General features: G+C 41.3%; 2 protein-coding genes across 3 annotated transcripts; one reads left to right on the forward strand and one right to left on the reverse strand.

Annotated features, from left to right (window-relative positions):
* The first annotated feature begins 1,803 nt into the window (after window positions 1-1,803).
* LOC119999933 (protein NLP4-like) lies at window positions 1,804-7,514 on the forward strand. Of its 2 annotated transcripts, none has more exons than XM_038847754.1 (5): window positions 1,804-2,042; window positions 2,709-3,748; window positions 4,937-4,984; window positions 5,070-6,030; window positions 6,126-7,514. In XM_038847754.1, the coding sequence occupies exons 2-5, from the start codon at window positions 2,831-2,833 to the stop codon at window positions 7,073-7,075; spliced, it is 2,877 nt and encodes a 958-aa protein (XP_038703682.1). In that variant the 5' UTR covers window positions 1,804-2,042; window positions 2,709-2,830; the 3' UTR covers window positions 7,076-7,514. The 2 variants fall into 2 exon arrangements, with proteins under 2 accessions (XP_038703682.1, XP_038703683.1); XM_038847755.1 differs by lacking the exon at window positions 1,804-2,042 and adding an exon at window positions 2,068-2,174.
* On the reverse strand, window positions 7,278-17,542 carry LOC119999934 (probable serine/threonine-protein kinase PIX13). Its single transcript, XM_038847756.1, has 6 exons — window positions 17,396-17,542; window positions 16,869-17,212; window positions 9,102-9,237; window positions 8,785-8,921; window positions 8,581-8,704; window positions 7,278-8,267 (listed from the first exon to the last, which is right to left on the reverse strand). Exons 1-6 carry the CDS (start codon window positions 17,481-17,483, stop codon window positions 7,909-7,911), a joined length of 1,188 nt encoding a protein of 395 aa, XP_038703684.1. The 5' UTR covers window positions 17,484-17,542; the 3' UTR covers window positions 7,278-7,908.
* Window positions 17,543-18,433: the final 891 nt, after the last annotated feature.

Below are 18,433 nucleotides of genomic sequence, written 5' to 3' on the forward strand. Positions count from 1 at the left end.
TTTTGTATTAAACCTGGAATGAATTATCTAATCTCAAACCGTATGGACTTGAATCCGATTTTTGCTGTGAACAATACTCTTGTGACAACATGTGTGCGAATTTGACAACCCAAATTTAAACACATATAGATCGTCTAAAGGACAAACTTGATATCGTTCTGGGTTAAAAAAAAAAAAACTTTAAATCTCTTATGAGAATCATTTAATATCATTTTGATACATCATCATCACTGTCAGGAGGATCGTATGATACATCTAGGAGGAGGCTTCGATGAAATTGGGCACCAATCAAGCACTTTTGGGGACATCAGACGGACCAGATCTTTGAAAAAATCACAATCCAAATTGTGAATTGCCACTGAAAGGGATACAACACTAAGAGTGTGTTTGGATTGAGGGATTTGGAGGGAAGGGAAAGGAAGGGAAATAGAGTTTCCTTCCAGTTCCCTTGTTTGGATAGTTTATTAAAAATTAAGGGGAGGGATTTGAGGGGATTTGGAAGGAAGATTTCATTAAATTTTTGTTAAAATTCTTTCTCTCCAAAAAGGAGTCATTTGGAGGGAAGGGATTACTAATTAAGTCATTTGTAAGTTAAATATCTATTTTACCCTTGTACATAATATTTTAACATAAAAATAAGGATAAATTAGTAAATTAAACAAATTTTCCTTCCTTCCTTTTTTTATCTATCCAAACATGGGAGAGGGAAAAATAATCCCCCTTCCCCTCCCTTCCCTTCTCTCCCCCTCCCCTCCCTTCTCTTCCCTTCCCCCCAAATCCCTCAATCCAAACACACTCTAATGGTCTTGGAATTCGTGTTAATGTTAAGGCACGAAGAAATATTAAATTATGGTTAATGACGTGACATGGTTGGAATCAACTACAAAGTGAAGGGAATCAACTTAGAGATGGTCGTTCCATTTTAGTTTTAAAAAATTCCATATTCTAAATTTCTATATCGGTAGGCTCGCTCGGCTCATTATAATTTAATTTATACCAATGTCAAATTAATTATGGTGGTCAAATATGTACTTACTGTAAATTGAATCCAGCTTGAGATTCAGTATCTTTTTTTTTTTTTTATCCATTTGGTTTATTTTTCACTTTATGTTTTCATATCATTTTAGCTATTTTATTGTTTCCCGTGTTTTATAAAATTGACAATCAAAATATCTTGGGGTTGTTTATATTTTTGCGAAAAATAAAAACAGAAAATGCATAAAAACAAGCATATGAAACATAACTAAATTTGTTGTTGTCTTGCACAAACAGACACGAACCCATTTGCCAACTAATGACTCAAATACTAGGGTTACGAATTAGTCAAAAGAAGAAATGCTCTATTTTTGTAGAGATAATAAAAAATGAAAATGATAAAGAGTCCCACCATTAATATATTTAGCTGCTAACTTTAATATATTTTCGTTATCTCTTAATTGTTGAATTGAATGCATAACATTTAAAATGCTCAACAACAGGATGAGATAATTGAAATTTGAGCCATTGATATCTTATCATTACTGAATAAAAAATGTAACAAAAAATATTAGACTAAACTTGCCGCTTTTTTTGAACTAAAAATCCATTTGACAAAATGCTGCCTAGTCGGCTAGTCCCCACTCTGAAGCCTTCCTGCCAGTGGGGGCACACAACCCTTTCAATCTTTGGACCTTTTTTACCACTTTGAAGGAAGAAATCAGATTCCACTCTCGATAATGTAATTTTTTTTTAATAATTATTATTATATTTTATTTGCTTCCAATATTAAACATTTTAGCATCAGTGCTGACGCATCTCCAAAGAATCTCTTGTTGCTTCTCTCAACTGGGTTCTAATGTTTTGACCTTGGCAGCGAGAATCTCAAGGCCCAGCGGTGTGCCCTGTTTTGTGTGGCTCATAGGTTAGGTCGCAAGGAGAGAATCCTCTGCTGATCAAATTGGTTTTGAACTACTTGAAGAAACAGGCTGAGCCACCGGCCACGCATACTTATCATGTGAAGGAAGGTTGTTTCTTGTGGAGGTGATTTCATGGATGACAAAGAGGTATTAAAAGGGATTTGGTTAGATCTTTTGTTTGTATTTGGTTTTGTGGATTGCTCCATGCTACTGATGATGATTTGGGCTTATTTGAAACTACTGTATTCTTTTCTTTTCTTTTTTTTATACCCATCCGAGGTATTTCTTATAGTCTCTAAGCTCTACTTCTTTCTTTCTTTTTTTGTATTTGGTCAATTTAGGTTGTAAAATTTTATTAGTTCTGGGATAATGGGTTCATTTGCCTTTTCTATTGAGTTACTTACATGTATTCTGTGGAAAATGGTTGCTTTAAAATCTTTTGTTCTTCTTTTGGTGTGGATTTAGTGCTACTTTGGGAGTTATAGTGGCTCTTGAATTGGGTATCTTTCTTTGATTGACCATATCGTTAGTTGTTGATGTTTATATTGTTTCTAGTACCTTGACTGTTATTTGGATGTGGAAATGGGAAAGAGAAACACTCAGAAACCTAAATCTCAATTTCTTAGTCATCTATGGTTCTTTATTTTCTTGTCTAGCTTTTAAGAAAGAATTGTTTCCTTTTAAAGTTTTCTGGGGACTGGTATTTTTATCCGTATGATCTTTTTTTCCCTCCAATATTGTTCTCAATCTGGGACTTGATAATCTGGACAGATAGGAATTGACTATTGACAACTTGGCTTCTGTTTCTGGTAGGTACGGTTTAAAGTAGATCACATTTGAAAGTATGCGATCTCTACCAACTGAGCAAGATAGGGTCTTTTGAATACAAGGAGCAAATAGGGTCTTTTTTGGTTGGATTTTGAGGAAAGAAATATATGGACGACAATGTACTTTCTCCTGGTACCATGTTGGGTGCTCAACTTGATTCTTCTATGGACTTTGACTTCATGGATGAACTACTGTTAGAAGGGTGCTGGTTGGAAACGACTGGTGGTTCTGAGTTCCTTGTTCCTAGCCCCTCCAATGGTGCTGCCGTCTTTGATACTTCATTTGCATGGCCTGGTTTAGAGGCTAACGCTGGAGATCTGAGATCAAGCCCATCCAATAGGAGCAATGAAGAAGAAAGGCAAAAATCATCATTGCCTGGGAATTTTCCTATGAACGAACCTCAAGACAGAAGTCCTTCTAATTCTCAATGGCTTGGCCAAAACATGGTTGATCCTAATGGTACTGAATTCTATAGCCAGTTAGGAAATTCAGCAGGTGGTTCTGAGCTATGCAGAAGGTGGTGGATTGGACCAAGACCAAATCAAGGTCCTGGATTTTCTGTATCGGATAGATTGATCCAGGCAATTGGTTGTATGAAAGACTTGACGAGAGACAAGGATGCCCTTATACAGATATGGGTTCCCATAAACCAAGGAGGGAGACGTGTTTTAACTACCCATGACCAACCTTTCTCACTTGATCCAAGCTCTCGGAGGCTGGTGAATTATCGAGACGTCTCTATACAGTATCAGTTTTCGGCTGAGAAAAATTCCAGTGATGTTGTTGGATTGCCTGGTCGAGTATTCTTGGGAAAGATTCCGGAATGGACTCCTGATGTTCAGCTCTTTAGAAGTGATGAATATGCACGAGTTCGTCACGCTCAACAGTATGATGTTCATGGAACCCTTGCTGTGCCTGTCTTTGAACAAGGTAGTACTGCTTGCTTGGGTGTTATTGAGGTTGTAACGACTGCTCAGAAGACCGAGTATCATCCTGAGCTGGAAAGTGTCTGTAAAGCACTTGAGGTTTGTTTCCTCTTCTTGTTTAGAAAGGTTCTTCTATGTTAGTGGATTCTGCTGCTTTGTTTAAGTTCAGCACAAATGCACAATGAGGTGCTGATGCGATAGGTCACACTGGAAATAGTTCTACTTTTGTTTTGATCATTGATAAATGAACCACTATGGGTTTCAAAATTTTGAACAGGTGAATTGCAACTTTGCATGTTTAACTGTATAAGGCATAGAAATATAGAATAATTGGCAATCCCAATTTTTAACCGTAGAGTGTTTTTTTCTATGATTTCATTCTTCAGAAATCAAACAAAATATTAGAAGTTCTGTTTATTTTGTGAGAACTTTTTACTTGCCTTTATTAAAATAAAAGATTGATAATATTTGTTTGATATATTGCGTAGTATAAAAAGAGCCCTTTATATAGGAGAATAGAGGAAAAGTCAAATACAGAGATGAAGAAAACTTGGAAATTAAGGAAACACCATAAGAACCTAAATTAACATAAACTATGCAACTAAATCATAATAATATATTCTCACACCCACTCTCAAACTCAATATGGTAGCTCACTATTGAGTTTGCAAATGAAGATCTTCACTATAAGAAGAGATTGATTAATGGTTGTTGATTGATTGCACCAGCCATGCAAGCATGTAATCGTAAACTCCAAAACAAAAATCGTTGAGTGTACGAAAAAGTCTCTACAGATTGCTTATGCACAAGATTTGCTGGAAAACAGGTTGCCAAAAAAGTTGCTGACTGGGAATCCTAGGGCAGAAGGTCAAAGGGCACCAGAGATGATTGTAGGAGTTATTGTACCTCTGTGCATAGGTTTTATTCTTATTTGATGTGGGAAAGACGAGAGGTTACATGAATAAGGTGTGGAGTTCTGCTAATATCTACTGTTTTAGCAGTAATGCATTGCCACTTTTTTTTTTTTTTTTTTTCAGATTGCTTATAATTTCAAAGGATACAGTAAGACAATTGATTCTGTTGTCATCTTCGAACTATACTTTTCTAGTTTTCTTGTTTCTATTTGCATCATTTTCTAGTTTTTCTTTTTCCCTGAACACTTCTAGCCTCTGTTTCTCCTTGGTTATATTATGTAAACATTGCGTTCATCCCTATATGGGCAATTAAGGTTTTATTACGCCATATTAATCCTATATTGCTGATTGGAGATACCTTACTCTCTTGCAGGCTGTTGATCTTAGGAGTTCCGGAGTTCCAAGTTTCCAGAATGTTATGGTAGTTGAACTATAGAGGGAAAAAGATTAATTTATTTGAAACCCTAATTTTCTTCTTTATTTCACTGGTGGGATTTTTTTTTCAGGCACGTGACGAGTCCTACCAAATTGCATTACCTGAGATTCTGAAGGTTTTGAAATCTGCATGTGATACCCATAGATTACCTTTAGCTCAAACTTGGGGCTCATGCATCCAACAAGGGAAAACAGGTTGCCGGCATTCTGATGTCAACTACTTCCATTGTGTTTCCACCATTGATCATGCCAGTTATGTAGCTGATCCAAATGTCAGGGGCTTTCATGAGGCTTGCTCTGAGCATCACTTGTTAAAAAGTGAAGGTGTTGCTGGTCAAGCATTCTTGACTAACCAACCTTGTTTCTCAAGCAACGTAGCTTCTTTTGCGAAAACTGAGTACCCTCTTTCTCACCATGCAAGGATGTTTGAGCTACGGGCAGCTGTTGCAATACGCCTTCGCAGCATCTACACTGGTAAAACTGACTTTGTCCTGGAGTTCTTTCTCCCTGTAAATTGTCGGGAACCTGAAGAACAGCGCAATATGCTTCATTCACTGTCCACCATTATACAACAGGCTTGCCAGAGCTTAAGAGTCGTCACAGATAAAGAACTACAGGAAGAAAGTGAGATGCCAGTTACTGAAGTTGTAGTCTGTTCAGATGATGGGGAGAAGATGTTGAACCCCGAACACTCTCTTTCGGAAATGTTTCCACCAGAAAATTTGTTTTGGAATGACCATCTTACTGAGGTCCAACAAAAAGGTACAGTTGCCTCATCAACTCACGATGGAAAAGAAAAGGGAATGACAGGTGAAAGACCCTCACAAGGCAGGTCTGGTCTAAGAGATTCTAACCTAAATGGAAGTGTTGAGTTTGGTGGAGATTCTACTTTTGGCAACAGTTGCTTCTCAAGCGAGTGTATGGGTAAAGCAGGAGACAGAAAACGTACTAAGGCTGAGAAAACAATCACCTTGCAAATTCTTCGCCAATATTTTGCCGGTAGTCTAAAAGACGCTGCAAAGAGTCTTGGTGGTAAGCATTATCATAATTGAGCTATATGATTTGTCTGATGTTAAGCTATTGATTGTTTTTGTTTGGACATCTCTTTTCCATTTCTTTTATTTCAGTTTGCCCCACAACCTTAAAACGGATATGTAGGCAACATGGGATAAAACGTTGGCCATCAAGAAAACTCAAGAAGGTTGGTCATTCATTGAAGAAAATCCAACTTGTAATTGATTCTGTTCAAGGTGCCTCTGGTGCTTTTCACATTGATTCTTTCTATACAAACTTCCCTGAGCTGGCGTCTCCAAAGCAATTGGAAAGCAACACCCTTTCAACTGAAAAGCCGATCGATGAGCCAACACCATCAAGCTTGATGCCCAAGGGAGGTGTCTTCCGCTATCAAACCACTGCTCCAAAGTCTCCTTCCTCCTCATGTGGTCAGAGTTCCTGTTCCAGCCACTCTTATTCTAGTGGGACAAGCCAACATCCTTCTGCAAGTATCAGTGCTGGAAATGAAGCGCCAATGGCTGGAGAGAACTCTGGTGATGCTGTCATAAAGAGGGTCAGAAGCGATGCAGAGCTATTTGCCTCAAGTAAAAAAGAGCTGCAGCTACTAAACAGATCTCAAGGCCATAAATCTCTTAAGGAGCAAGATGATATGGGGAATCTTCCACCCTCTGCCAAGAATGTTGACAAGGTATCGCAAGAGATAGATCCTCAAAGAGTGAAGGTCTCATATGGAAATGAGAATATCCGGTTCCGGATGCCTAATAATTGGGGACTTACAGATTTATTGCAAGAAATCACACGAAGGTTTAGTATAGATGACATAAGTAGGTATGATCTCAAGTATTTTGATGATGACTCTGAGTGGGTGTTATTGACATGTGATGCTGATTTGGAGGAGTGCATCGATGTATGTCAATCATCTCAAAGCCACACAATCAAACTTTCCGTACAAGTTTCTCATCATTACCGGGGAAATTTTGTGGTTAGCTCTGGCCTTCACGATCGTAAGTTGCTCTTAGGTCATTTGAAAAAGAATGCCAACACTTGGTTGTCAATGTCTTGATATTAGAAGCTGATACATGGTTAGCATGTATTTATAATACTGTAAAAACTAAACAGAGACTGATGGACAAATGGTCAGGAATAGCAAAAGGTTTTAGCTTGTGGCAGCAGGAATGCAGCCTGCGCTCCATGCTTCAGGCAATCGGTGGTCAAAACAGAGTTGGCAGTGATCAATTTCGAAATGGTGAATGATGTTCGAAATGGTGCTGTCTCTCAACACTAGAAGAAGTTGAAACATGTTTGTGCCTCCAGCCAGAATAAAAAGAACTGGGAGCAAGAAATTGAAAAGCGGCAAGGAAAGGAAAAACTTCTTCATCCTTTAATGGTGAAGGGCGACCTGAGATTTACTGATCAAAATGAAAAAAGTTAAGTGAGGTTTTATTTTTGCATTTAGATGTATACTGTGATCTTAAATCAGAAATAGTCGTCTTTTCATTCAATGTCTATCCTGTATGATCGATGATTGTGGCCATGTTCCTCCTATTGCTGTGTTTATGCTTGTTGATTTGGGTTAGTTAATCTTAGTTGCCAAATATTGTCCTGGAGATTTTCCTAGAAAGTAATATGTACATCCCTAGGAAAATCATAAGTGATCAGCTCCGTTGTTGCAATTGGTACGTTGCGATTATAGGTTGGATGTCTAATTGTCCAGGTTTTCTTATAGTTGCAACATAACATTGCTTTCACTTCTTCAAATCAAAAGATGATACAAAATCTATCCATTAATATGGAATTCTACATACACTAATACTCTCTATATTGATGTGTAGAATATCAAATGTCTTTACCACCATGCTTATGATGAATCCGTGGTTGTTGTTGATGACTTCCCCTTTATTTGGGATTATAGTTAAGAACATTGGATTTCCTTTCCTTTGATTTCTCTTTGATCTCACTTATCCTCACTAAATCATCCAAAACGTGGTTCATGGATGGCCTGTCTTTGGGGTCGGATTCCAAACATTTGAGTATAAGCTCGCCTGCTTTCATTGCACCATTCATTGGGTACTTCTTCTCCAGCCTTGTGTCCATTATTTTCTTGAGCTTGCTTTTGCTAGATAGAGAGGGAATGGCCCAGTACACCAGATTCTGCTTTTCTGAGCTTCGACTTGGGTCCACAGCCGGTAAGCCCGTCAACATCTCAAGCAACACCACACCAAAACCGTACACATCACTCTTCACGTATAAGTGACCTACAAATTTGGTAGTCACAAATTCTGTTAGAAAATTCAGCACAAACATTACAAATCAATATTGTTTGTTTTAGATCAAAGATCCGCACGATTTTGTTTTTCTTAGGTCATCTTCATTGGTTTTTTACTTTTTAGACACCGAAAACACATTGGTTTTGTGAAATGAACTGTCTGTCACTAATTAGTTGAATTATCTCAATCTGACATGAAATTAAGTCTTAACAAATTTTGAGAGATCCTGGCCCAAAAACAGGCCCCTTTTTTGATATGGTATGGGCGGGACAACTAAAGAGGAAGAAAAATAGGTATTTACCGGTGGCAACGTATTCTGGAGCTGCATAACCACGTGTGCCCATAATCCTTGTGGTTATATGAGAGTTGCCATCTATTGGGCCCAATTTGGCAAGCCCAAAATCAGAAAGTTTTGCATTGAAGGCCTGTAAAAGACATTTCTATCAAAAATTAACAATTAAATTAACACCATCAAAAATGAAGAATGTAAAGAGCAATTGCCCACCCCATCCAACAAAATATTAGAAGCCTTAAAGTCTCTGTAAATGACACTCTTCTCCGATGTGTGCAAGTACTCCAGCCCCCTTGCAGCTTCAATTGCAATCTTAAGTCTAGTCTCCCAAGAAAGTGCCTCTGCACCCTCTTCATTAACTCAAAAAAAAAAATCATAATTAAACTTAAATGATTCTCCGTGTTTTGTCTCATTTATCCCAAATATTGAGATGAATACACATAAAATCTTGTGCATCTATCTCATCATTTGGGATAACTGACACAAAAGATATTGGGATCCATTAAGAGTGTATTTCAAATGATTCTTACGTCTAAAGAGGTGGTTTTCCAAGCTCCCTTTTTGCATGTATTCATACACGAGAAGAAACTGTGACTCCTGCCAACAGTAACCCAAGAGCTTGACTAGGTTGGGATGTGAAAACTTGCCAAGAAATTTCACTTCCGCCTGCACCCAAACAGGGTCTTATTAGTACGTTCAAGTTGTGTAAGCAAAGACGTCAGACACACTCTCACACTGTCTAGCTTTTATAGCTACCCACATAATAAATGATGTCAAAAAGGATCTAATAATTTAGTCATAGAAAGTGATAATACCAAAATTACCCCACTAATAAAAGTAGGACATGTGACAACTGAAGTGCCAGCTGGGCCCGGATGAAGGGAGAGCCGAAGGGCACACTTTGGCCATAACCGAAGTACCCACTTCGGTTCCTCTAAAAATTATATACTGAAGTCAATGAATTTGACCCTGCTTCTATCATGCTGAAGTGCTGCAATGGTAATGTCCCTACATGACCGAAGTAGGTATGTCATACAATGAAGAGTCCCAATAGGACACCAACCCTTAACAGAGTTCAACTCCCTTTGGGAGAGGGATACAGATGGAATTTACCATCCGAGAAACCCTCTGGAAAACCAATGAGAGAGAGTCTGACTCCTACTACAACTCAAACACTTCAAACTCATATAAAAGGGGAACCTCTGCCCTCAGGTAAGCATTCTAACTCTTGCACTCAAATTTACTTACTGAGCAAGAGGCAGAGCTCCGAACAGCGAGCTATCCTCCCAAGTTTAGTACCGTACTGACTTGAGCGTCGGAGAGGTCCCCCCGAGCACACCCTCGGGGCCCTACCGAAGCTTACATTTGCTTATTGTGCAGGAAGGAAGGCAACCGATCAGGAAGGAAGAACTTGGTCTGACTAACTGATTCGTCTAGTAGGATCGGGCCTATTTTTGACGTCATCAGTTTGGCGCCGTCTGTGGGAAGGAAAGTAAACTTCCCGAAAGATACTCACAAAGGTCAGACCAAGAAAAAACAACGCTACTTCAGAAGAAGGAACATCAAGGTTCAACTTAAGACCCTTTGGTCCAATTAGGCCCACTTCAGCCCAAATACTTAGAAAAATTTCTAAGTTTCAAAAATAGGCCGCTTCGGCCCGCTCAGACCACTTCGACCAAGAGGCCACTTCGGCCAAGAAGGTGACTTCGGCCCAAAAGGCCACTTCGGCAAGGAATGCCACTTCGGCCAAGAAGGTCACTTTGACAAAGAAGCCCACTTCGGCAAAGAAGTTAGCTTCAACCAAGAAGACCACTTCGACAAAGAAGCCAACTTCAGCCAAAAAGGCCGCTTCAGGCGAAGAGGTGAGTAAATTGTTTAGAGAATGAAGGAAGACCACTTCGGCCAAGAAGAGCACTTCTACCAAGAAGGCCACTTCGGCCAAGAAGGCCACTTCTGCCAAGAAGGTCACTTTGACAAAGAAGCCCACTTCGGCAAAGAAGTTAGCTTCAACCAAGAAGACCACTTCGGCCAAGAAGAGCACTTCTGCCAAGAAGGCCACTTCGGCCAAGAAGGCCACTTCTGCCAAGAAGGTCACTTTGACAAAGAAGCCCACTTCGGCAAAGAAGTTAGCTTCAACCAAGAAGACCACTTCGGCCAAGAAGAGCACTTCTGCCAAGAAGGCCACTTCGGCCAAGAAGGCCACTTCTGCCAAGAAGGTCACTTTGACAAAGAAGCCCACTTCGGCAAAGAAGTTAGCTTCAACCAAGAAGACCACTTCGGCCAAGAAGAGCACTTCGGCCAAGAAGGCCACTTCGACAAAGAAGCCCACTACAACAAAGAAGCCAACTTCAGCCAACAAGGTTGCTTCAGCCGAAGAGGTGGATAAATTGTTCAGAAGAATGAAGGTCTCTTCGGAAGAAGGTAGACCTCCTCAGAGAAGGAAGAAGGTCTCCTCGGAAGAAGGTAGACCTCCTTAGAGAAGGAAGAAGGTCTTCTCGGAAGAAGGTAGACCTCCTCAGAGAAGGAAGAAGGTCTCCTCGGAAGAAGGTAGACCTCCTCGGAAGAATGAAGGTCTCCTCGGAAGAAGGTAGACCTCCTTAGAGAAGGAAGAAGACCTCCTCAGAGAAGGAAGAAGGTCTCCTCCGAAGAAGGTAGACCTCCTTAGAGAAGGAAGAAGGTCTCCTCGGAAGAAGGTAGACCTCCTTAGAGAAGGAAGAAGGTCTCCTCGGAAGAAGGTAGACCTCCTTAGAGAAGGGAGAAGGTCTCCTCGAAAGAAGGTAGACCTCCTTAGAGAAACAAGAAAGTCTCCTCGGAAGAAGGTAGACCTCCTTAGAGAAGGAAGAAGGTCTCCTCGAAAGAAGGTAGACCTCCTTAGAGAAGGAAGAAGGTCTCCTCGAAAGAAGGTAGACCTCCTTAGAGAAGGAAGAAGGTCTCCTCGAAAGAAGGTAGACCTCCTTAGAGAAAAAAGAAAAGTCTCCTCGGAAGAAGGTAGACCTCCTTAGAGAAGGAAGAAGGTCTCCTCGGAAGATGGTAGACCTCCTTAGAGAAGGAAGAAGGTCTTCTCGGAAGAAGGTAGACCTCCTTAGAGAAGGGAGAAGGTCTCCTCGAAAGAAGGTAGACCTCCTTAGAGAAAAAAGAAAGTCTCCTCGGAAGAAGGTAGACCTCCTTAGAGAAGGAAGAAGGTCTTCTCGGAAGAAGGTAGACCTCCTCAGAGAAGGAAGAAGGTCTCCTCGGAAGAAGGTAGACCTCCTCAGAAGAATGAAGGTCTCCTCGGAAGAAGGTAGACCTCCTTAGAGAAGGAAGAAGGTCTCCTCGGAAGAAGGTAGACCTCCTCAGAAGAATGAAGGTCCCCTCGGAAGAAGGTAGACCTTATTAGAGAAGAAAGAAGGTCTCCTCCGAAGAAGGTAGACCTCCTTAGAGAAAAAAGAAAGTCTCCTCCGAAGAAGGTAGACCTCCTTAGAGAAGGAAGAAGGTCTCCTCGGAAGAAGGTAGACCTCCTTAGAGAAGGGAGAAGGTCTCCTCGAAAGAAGGTAGACCTCCTTAGAGAAACAAGAAAGTCTCCTCGGAAGAAGGTAGACCTCCTTAGAGAAGGAAGAAGGTCTCCTCGAAAGAAGGTAGACCTCCTTAGAGAAGGAAGAAGGTCTCCTCGAAAGAAGGTAGACCTCCTTAGAGAAGGAAGAAGGTCTCCTCGAAAGAAGGTAGACCTCCTTAGAGAAAAAAGAAAAGTCTCCTCGGAAGAAGGTAGACCTCCTTAGAGAAGGAAGAAGGTCTCCTCGGAAGATGGTAGACCTCCTTAGAGAAGGAAGAAGGTCTTCTCGGAAGAAGGTAGACCTCCTCAGAGAAGGAAGAAGGTCTCCTCGGAAGAAGGTAGACCTCCTCAGAAGAATGAAGGTCTCCTCGGAAGAAGGTAGACCTTATGAGAGAAGGAAGAAGGTCTCCTCGGAAGAAGGTAGACCTCCTTAGAGAAGGAAGAAGGTCTTCTCGGAAGAAGGTAGACCTCCTCAGAGAAGGAAGAAGGTCTCCTCGGAAGAAGGTAGACCTCCTCAGAAGAATGAAGGTCTCCTCGGAAGAAGGTAGACCTTATTAGAGAAGAAAGAAGGTCTCCTTCGAAGAAGGTAGACCTCCTTAGAGAAAAAAGAAAGTCTCCTCCGAAGAAGGTAGACCTCCTTAGAGAAGGAAGAAGGTCTCCTCGGAAGAAGGTAGACCTCCTCAGAAGAATGAAGGTCTCCTCGGAAGAAGGTAGACCTCCTTAGAGAAAAAAGAAAGTCTCATCCGAAGAAGGTAGACCTCCTTAGAGAAGGAAGAAGGTATCCTCGGAAGAAGGTAGGTCTACTCGGAAGAAGGTCCCACCCGGTATAGCACGAACTAGTTCCTCCTCCCGGTTTAACTTGCTCCAATACGGCCTTTCAATTACCAGACAAAAGGAAAGAGGCCTCCTCGGCAAAGAATTTTACTCAACAAGGAATCCTCCTTGGCAACAGATGACTCCTCTTACCAACATAAAACCGAAGCGGGCATACTCTTCCTTGGTCCAGGGGGCATATGTGTGGAACATACTACACTTCAAGTCTAAATCGAAGGACAAAAGAGGTCCCATTTAGGCCAATTAGGCCCACCAGGACCAAAGTGTCCCACTTAGGCCACTTCGGCCCTTAGACCCTTCGGTCCAATCAGACCCTTCGGCCTAAATGCTTAGAAAAATTTCTAAGTCTAAAAAATAGACCATTCGGTCCAATAAGACCCTTCGGTCCAATCAGGCCACTTCGGCCCTTAGACCCTTCGGTCCAATCAGGCCATTCGGTCCAAATGCTTAGAAAAATTTCTAAGTCTAAAAAATAGACCCTTCGGTCCAATCAGGCCACTTCGGCCCTTAGACCATTCGGTCCAATTAGGCCCTTCGGCCCAAATGCTTAAAAAAAATTTTAAGTCTAAAAAATAGACCCTTCGGTCCAATAAGACCATTCGATCCAATCAGGCCAGTACGGCCCAAAAGCTTAGAAAAATTTCTAAGTCTCAAAACTGGGTCTCTTCGGCCAACTTAAACCCTTCGGTCCAATCAGGGCACTTCGGCGCCAAACTGATGACGTCAAAAATAGGCCCGATCCTACTAGACGAATCAGTTAGTCAGACCAAGTTCTTCCTTCCTGATCGGTTGCCTTCCTTCCTGCACAATAAGCAAATGTAAGCTTCGGTAGGGCCCCGAGGGTGTGCTCGGGGGGACCTCTCCGACGCTCAAGTCAGTACGGTACTAAACTTGGGAGGATAGCTCGCTGTTCGGAGCTCTGCCTCTTGCTCAGTAAGTAAATTTGAGTGCAAGAGTTAGAATGCTTACCTGAGGGCAGAGGTTCCCCTTTTATATGAGTTTGAAGTGTTTGAGTTGTAGTAGGAGTCAGACTCTCTCTCATTGGTTTTCCAGAGGGTTTCTCGGATGGTAAATTCCATCTGTATCCCTCTCCCAAAGGGAGTTGAACTCTGTTAAGGGTTGGTGTCCTATTGGGACTCTTCATTGTATGACATACCTACTTCGGTCATGTAGGGACATTACCATTGCAGCACTTCAGCATGATAGAAGCAGGGTCAAATTCATTGACTTCAGTATATAATTTTTAGAGGAACCGAAGTGGGTACTTCGGTTATGGCCAAAGTGTGCCCTTCGGCTCTCCCTTCATCCGGGCCCAGCTGGCACTTCAGTTGTCACATGTCCTACTTTTATTAGTGGGGTTTCGGTCCAATCAGGCCACTTCGGCCCTTAGACCCTTCGGTCCAATCAGGCCATTCGGTCCAAATGCTTAGAAAAATTTCTAAGTCTAAAAAATAGACCCTTCGGTCCAATCAGGCCACTTCGGCCCTTAGACCATTCGGTCCAATTAGGCCCTTCGGCCCAAATGCTTAAAAAAAATTTTAAGTCTAAAAAATAGACCCTTCGGTCCAATAAGACCATTCGATCCAATCAGGCCAGTACGGCCCAAAAGCTTAGAAAAATTTCTAAGTCTCAAAACTGGGTCTCTTCGGCCAACTTAAACCCTTCGGTCCAATCAGGGCACTTCGGCCCAAAAGCTTAGAAAAATTTCTAAGTCTCAAAATTAGGCCTCTTCGGCCAACTTAGATCCTTCGGTCCAATCAGGGCACTTCGGCCCAAAAGCTTAGAAAAATTTCTAAGTCTCAAAATTAGTCCTCTTCGGCCAACTTAGACCCTTCGGTCCAATCATGCCACTTCGGCCCAAAAGCTTAGAAAAATTTCTAAGTCTCAAAATTAGTCCTCTTCGGCCAACTTAGACCCTTCGGTCCAATCATGCCACTTCGGCCCAAAAGCTTAGAAAAATTTCTAAATTAGGCTTCTTCAGCCAACTTAGACCCTTTGGTCCAATTAGGTCACTTCAGCCCAAAAACTTAGAAAAATTTCTAAGTCTCAAAATTAGTCCACTTCGGCCCAAAGGGTCACTTCAGCACAGATGGCTTAGCAAATTTCTAAGTCACAAAAATATACTTTGGCTCATATAATCCACTTCGGCCAAGAAGGGCATTTCGGTCAAGAAAGACATTTCGGCTAAAATGAACACTTCAGCCCAATGACTTGCAAATTTTTTAAAAAATGAATGAGAGAAGGACGCTTCGTCCCGGTAAGGACAGTTTGCACAAAAGACTTGTAAAAATTTTCAAGTCCAAAATGAGACCAAAGAGTCCCACCTAAGCCAGCTAGGCCAAAATATGTCGGTTCAACCAAACAGGTCGGTCGGCCCAAAAGACTTGTAAAAAAATCACAAGTCCAACTCAGAGGACCGAGTTGTCCCACTAGGTCAGTTCGGTCAACTAGGCCAGTTCGGCCCAAACTCTTGAGAAAAATTTACAAGTCCAAATCAAATGACCAAAGAGGTCCTCTTAGGCCAGTTCGGCCCTTCACGTGCTCATAACAGAGAAAGTATGAAGGAAGGGAAAAGACCGAGCAAGAGGAGCTGTTCCCCCTCATAAAATCTCCTCAGAACAAATGACCTAGTTAAAATACACAACTCTCAAAAGAATGGCCAAGGAGATACACAGATGAAAGTAACCAAGCTAAGTCATCCTAGTTGAAGACTTCACTACTTAGACGAAAAAAAAAATATAGCGCGGAAAGGCTTTTTTAAATAGAGAGTGAAAGGTAGTGAATCTCAAACTATATTGAGGTAAATACAGGCTATAATTACCCTCCCATCAATTTGCCGAAAGACATCTCGATGAGAGTGTAGGGGGCATATGATAATACCAAAATTACCCCACTAATAAAAGTAGGACATGTGACAACTGAAGTGCCAGCTGGGCCCGGATGAAGGGAGAGCCGAAGGGCACACTTTGGCCATAACCGAAGTACCCACTTCGGTTCCTCTAAAAATTATATACTGAAGTCAATGAATTTGACCCTGCTTCTATCATGCTGAAGTGCTGCAATGGTAATGTCCCTACATGACCGAAGTAGGTATGTCATACAATGAAGAGTCCCAATAGGACACCAACCCTTAACAGAGTTCAACTCCCTTTGGGAGAGGGATACAGATGGAATTTACCATCCGAGAAACCCTCTGGAAAACCAATGAGAGAGAGTCTGACTCCTACTACAACTCAAACACTTCAAACTCATATAAAAGGGGAACCTCTGCCCTCAGGTAAGCATTCTAACTCTTGCACTCAAATTTACTTACTGAGCAAGAGGCAGAGCTCCGAACAGCGAGCTATCCTCCCAAGTTTAGTACCGTACTGACTTGAGCGTCGGAGAGGTCCCCCCGAGCACACCCTCGGGGCCCTACCGAAGCTTACATTTGCTTATTGTGCAGGAAGGAAGGCAACCGATCAGGAAGGAAGAACTTGGTCTGACTAACTGATTCGTCTAGTAGGATCGGGCCTATTTTTGACGTCATCAGAAAGTTTCCATCAGTGGGTAACGCCAGCTTTTCCAAAGCAATTCTCGTCAAAGACTCAAAAGAGGTTGCCCTGTTTGTCTAAGTCAAACACAGACAAGGGCCCAACAATAAAAGTCATTGTAATGAATATATGTTTATTAAAAGTAAAAATTTACGTGGACCTCATATTAATAAATAGACTGAAAATCTATAATTAAAACTTTAGAGAAATTGCAATGCAATGGCCAATGAGGGTGTAGACAGACTTCTCTATACAGAGTGGAGTCCTAGACATGTCACATCTGACGTGGACATGAGTACATGACGAATTCAATCACCATGCATTTTCTGTCTGCACACAACCAAAAAATTTCAAAAAGATAAGAATTAATAAGATCCGGAAAAGGAAAAAAAAATGTGGACCTGCCATTCCTCTAAGCCTTGAAAGCTATCAGGGTTCGACTTCTTGACAGCAACGGGCATGCCAACACCAGCCCTGGAAGGTGCATAGGTCTTCCCGTCAACCCATCCCCTAAAGACCCTCCCAAACCCACCTTCACCAAGCATTGCGTCTGGGTTGAAGTTCTTGGTTGCACTCTTCAGCTCTGCTAATGTGAATATCTTAAGGTTTGGTGTAAGATTAATTCTTCCACTTGATGGCATGATTTTAGTGCTAGTGCTACTCTTTCCTTCACTCTCCAATGAAACATCTTCTTTGGTTTCACTAATGTTTCTGACCATAACCCCTTCATTTTGTCTCTCTGTTTCTGCACCGATGAAGCAACAAAACTCATAAAACAAGACAGAAAAGAAGAAAATGTGATCCATCCTAATTAAAGTTACTGTGAAATGGGTTTTTTCTCATTTCTGGGGGATTAAGGTTATGCCTTTTATCTCAAACCAAACAGATGAAAAGCTAGCTAGCTAGGGTTGAATTTCTGGAGAATTACCTTGGCTTGGAAGCTTGGTGGTGGTGATGTCTGAATTTTGATGATTCACTGCTACTTGACGACTTCTAAAGCAGTTGTTATTTCCCATATTTGCTCCTCTCTTTCCCTTCCTTCCCTGGATTGAGAATCCCCTAAATAGTTTTCTTTCCTTTTTCTCTCTAGTTTCCGAGAAGTGAGGAAGAAACCACACACACAAAGAGGAGGAAAAGGTTAGTAGTTATCATCAACCCAAAAAAATTGGACCTTTTTTCTAGCCCCCAACACGTGGCTTTGTGATTAATTTGAAATAAGAATAAGAATTATGAAGGCCGTGTTTGCAGGAATATTAAATAAAACAAAGGCAATTTGATCAATGGACCCATTAAGTACGCGTAAGAAATGTGTATGGTTTTGTTTTGTTTGTTTTTTCTTTGTAATTTATGGTCGTTTCGTTGCACGTTGACGAAATTCAAGGCATCACACAAACACTTTCAGCCCAAGACAGACGCAGACCTTTGTGGAAAGAATCATCAAAGGTGGTTCCGTTGACCTGCAAAGGTATTGGTCTAACTTGGGAAAGTTTGGACCCTCGATGTTGACACTTCACAATTTCCCGTATTTGTCTCCACAAACAAGGTATTTGACGTTGGTGATATGAACCATCAACAACTGAACTGGCAAAACAAAACTCTCCACAAGTACCCAAACCCAAAACCATGACAGAAAATGCCTTACAACAACTCCCATCACAAGTGCAGAAAATAAGATGTAAATATCTTCAAAATAACAGCCAACTAAAACAAATTACGAGGCAAGGAAGAATATTAGGAGCACCCAACTCTGCATGTAACCCAATATATGTGTACAACACGCCATTTGGCACCTTCGAAAAAATATGTCTTAAATAATGTGAGTAGACGGAAATATATGTTCCAAGGAAAGAAAAACGGTTCACTTGTCTGATCGCGGGAAAATTGTAGCCAGGACGCATGTGATTGGAGTTAAAATTGCAGAATGGAAACAGCAAAGAGCAAAAACTGAAATGAAAATAAATGCTAA

This window comes from Tripterygium wilfordii, chromosome 6, assembly GCF_013401445.1.
Source record: "Tripterygium wilfordii isolate XIE 37 chromosome 6, ASM1340144v1, whole genome shotgun sequence".
In the NCBI taxonomy this organism is placed as follows: Eukaryota; Viridiplantae; Streptophyta; class Magnoliopsida; order Celastrales; family Celastraceae; genus Tripterygium; species Tripterygium wilfordii.

Coding starts and splice junctions, on each gene's coding strand:
- LOC119999933 (XM_038847754.1), top strand. CDS start 2,831: ATGGACGACAATGTACTTTCTCCTGGTACCATGTTGGGTGCTCAACTT. Junction 4,985..5,069: donor CAAGTTTCCAGAATGTTATG/GTAGTTGAACTA, acceptor TTTTTTTTTCAG/GCACGTGACGAGTCCTACCA. Junction 6,031..6,125: donor CGCTGCAAAGAGTCTTGGTG/GTAAGCATTATC, acceptor CTTTTATTTCAG/TTTGCCCCACAACCTTAAAA.
- LOC119999934 (XM_038847756.1), bottom strand. CDS start 17,483: ATGGGAAATAACAACTGCTTTAGAAGTCGTCAAGTAGCAGTGAATCAT. Junction 9,238..16,868: donor AAGGCTTAGAGGAATGGCAG/GTCCACATTTTT, acceptor GTTTGGGTGCAG/GCGGAAGTGAAATTTCTTGG. Junction 8,922..9,101: donor GGAAAACCACCTCTTTAGAC/GTAAGAATCATT, acceptor GAGTTAATGAAG/AGGGTGCAGAGGCACTTTCT.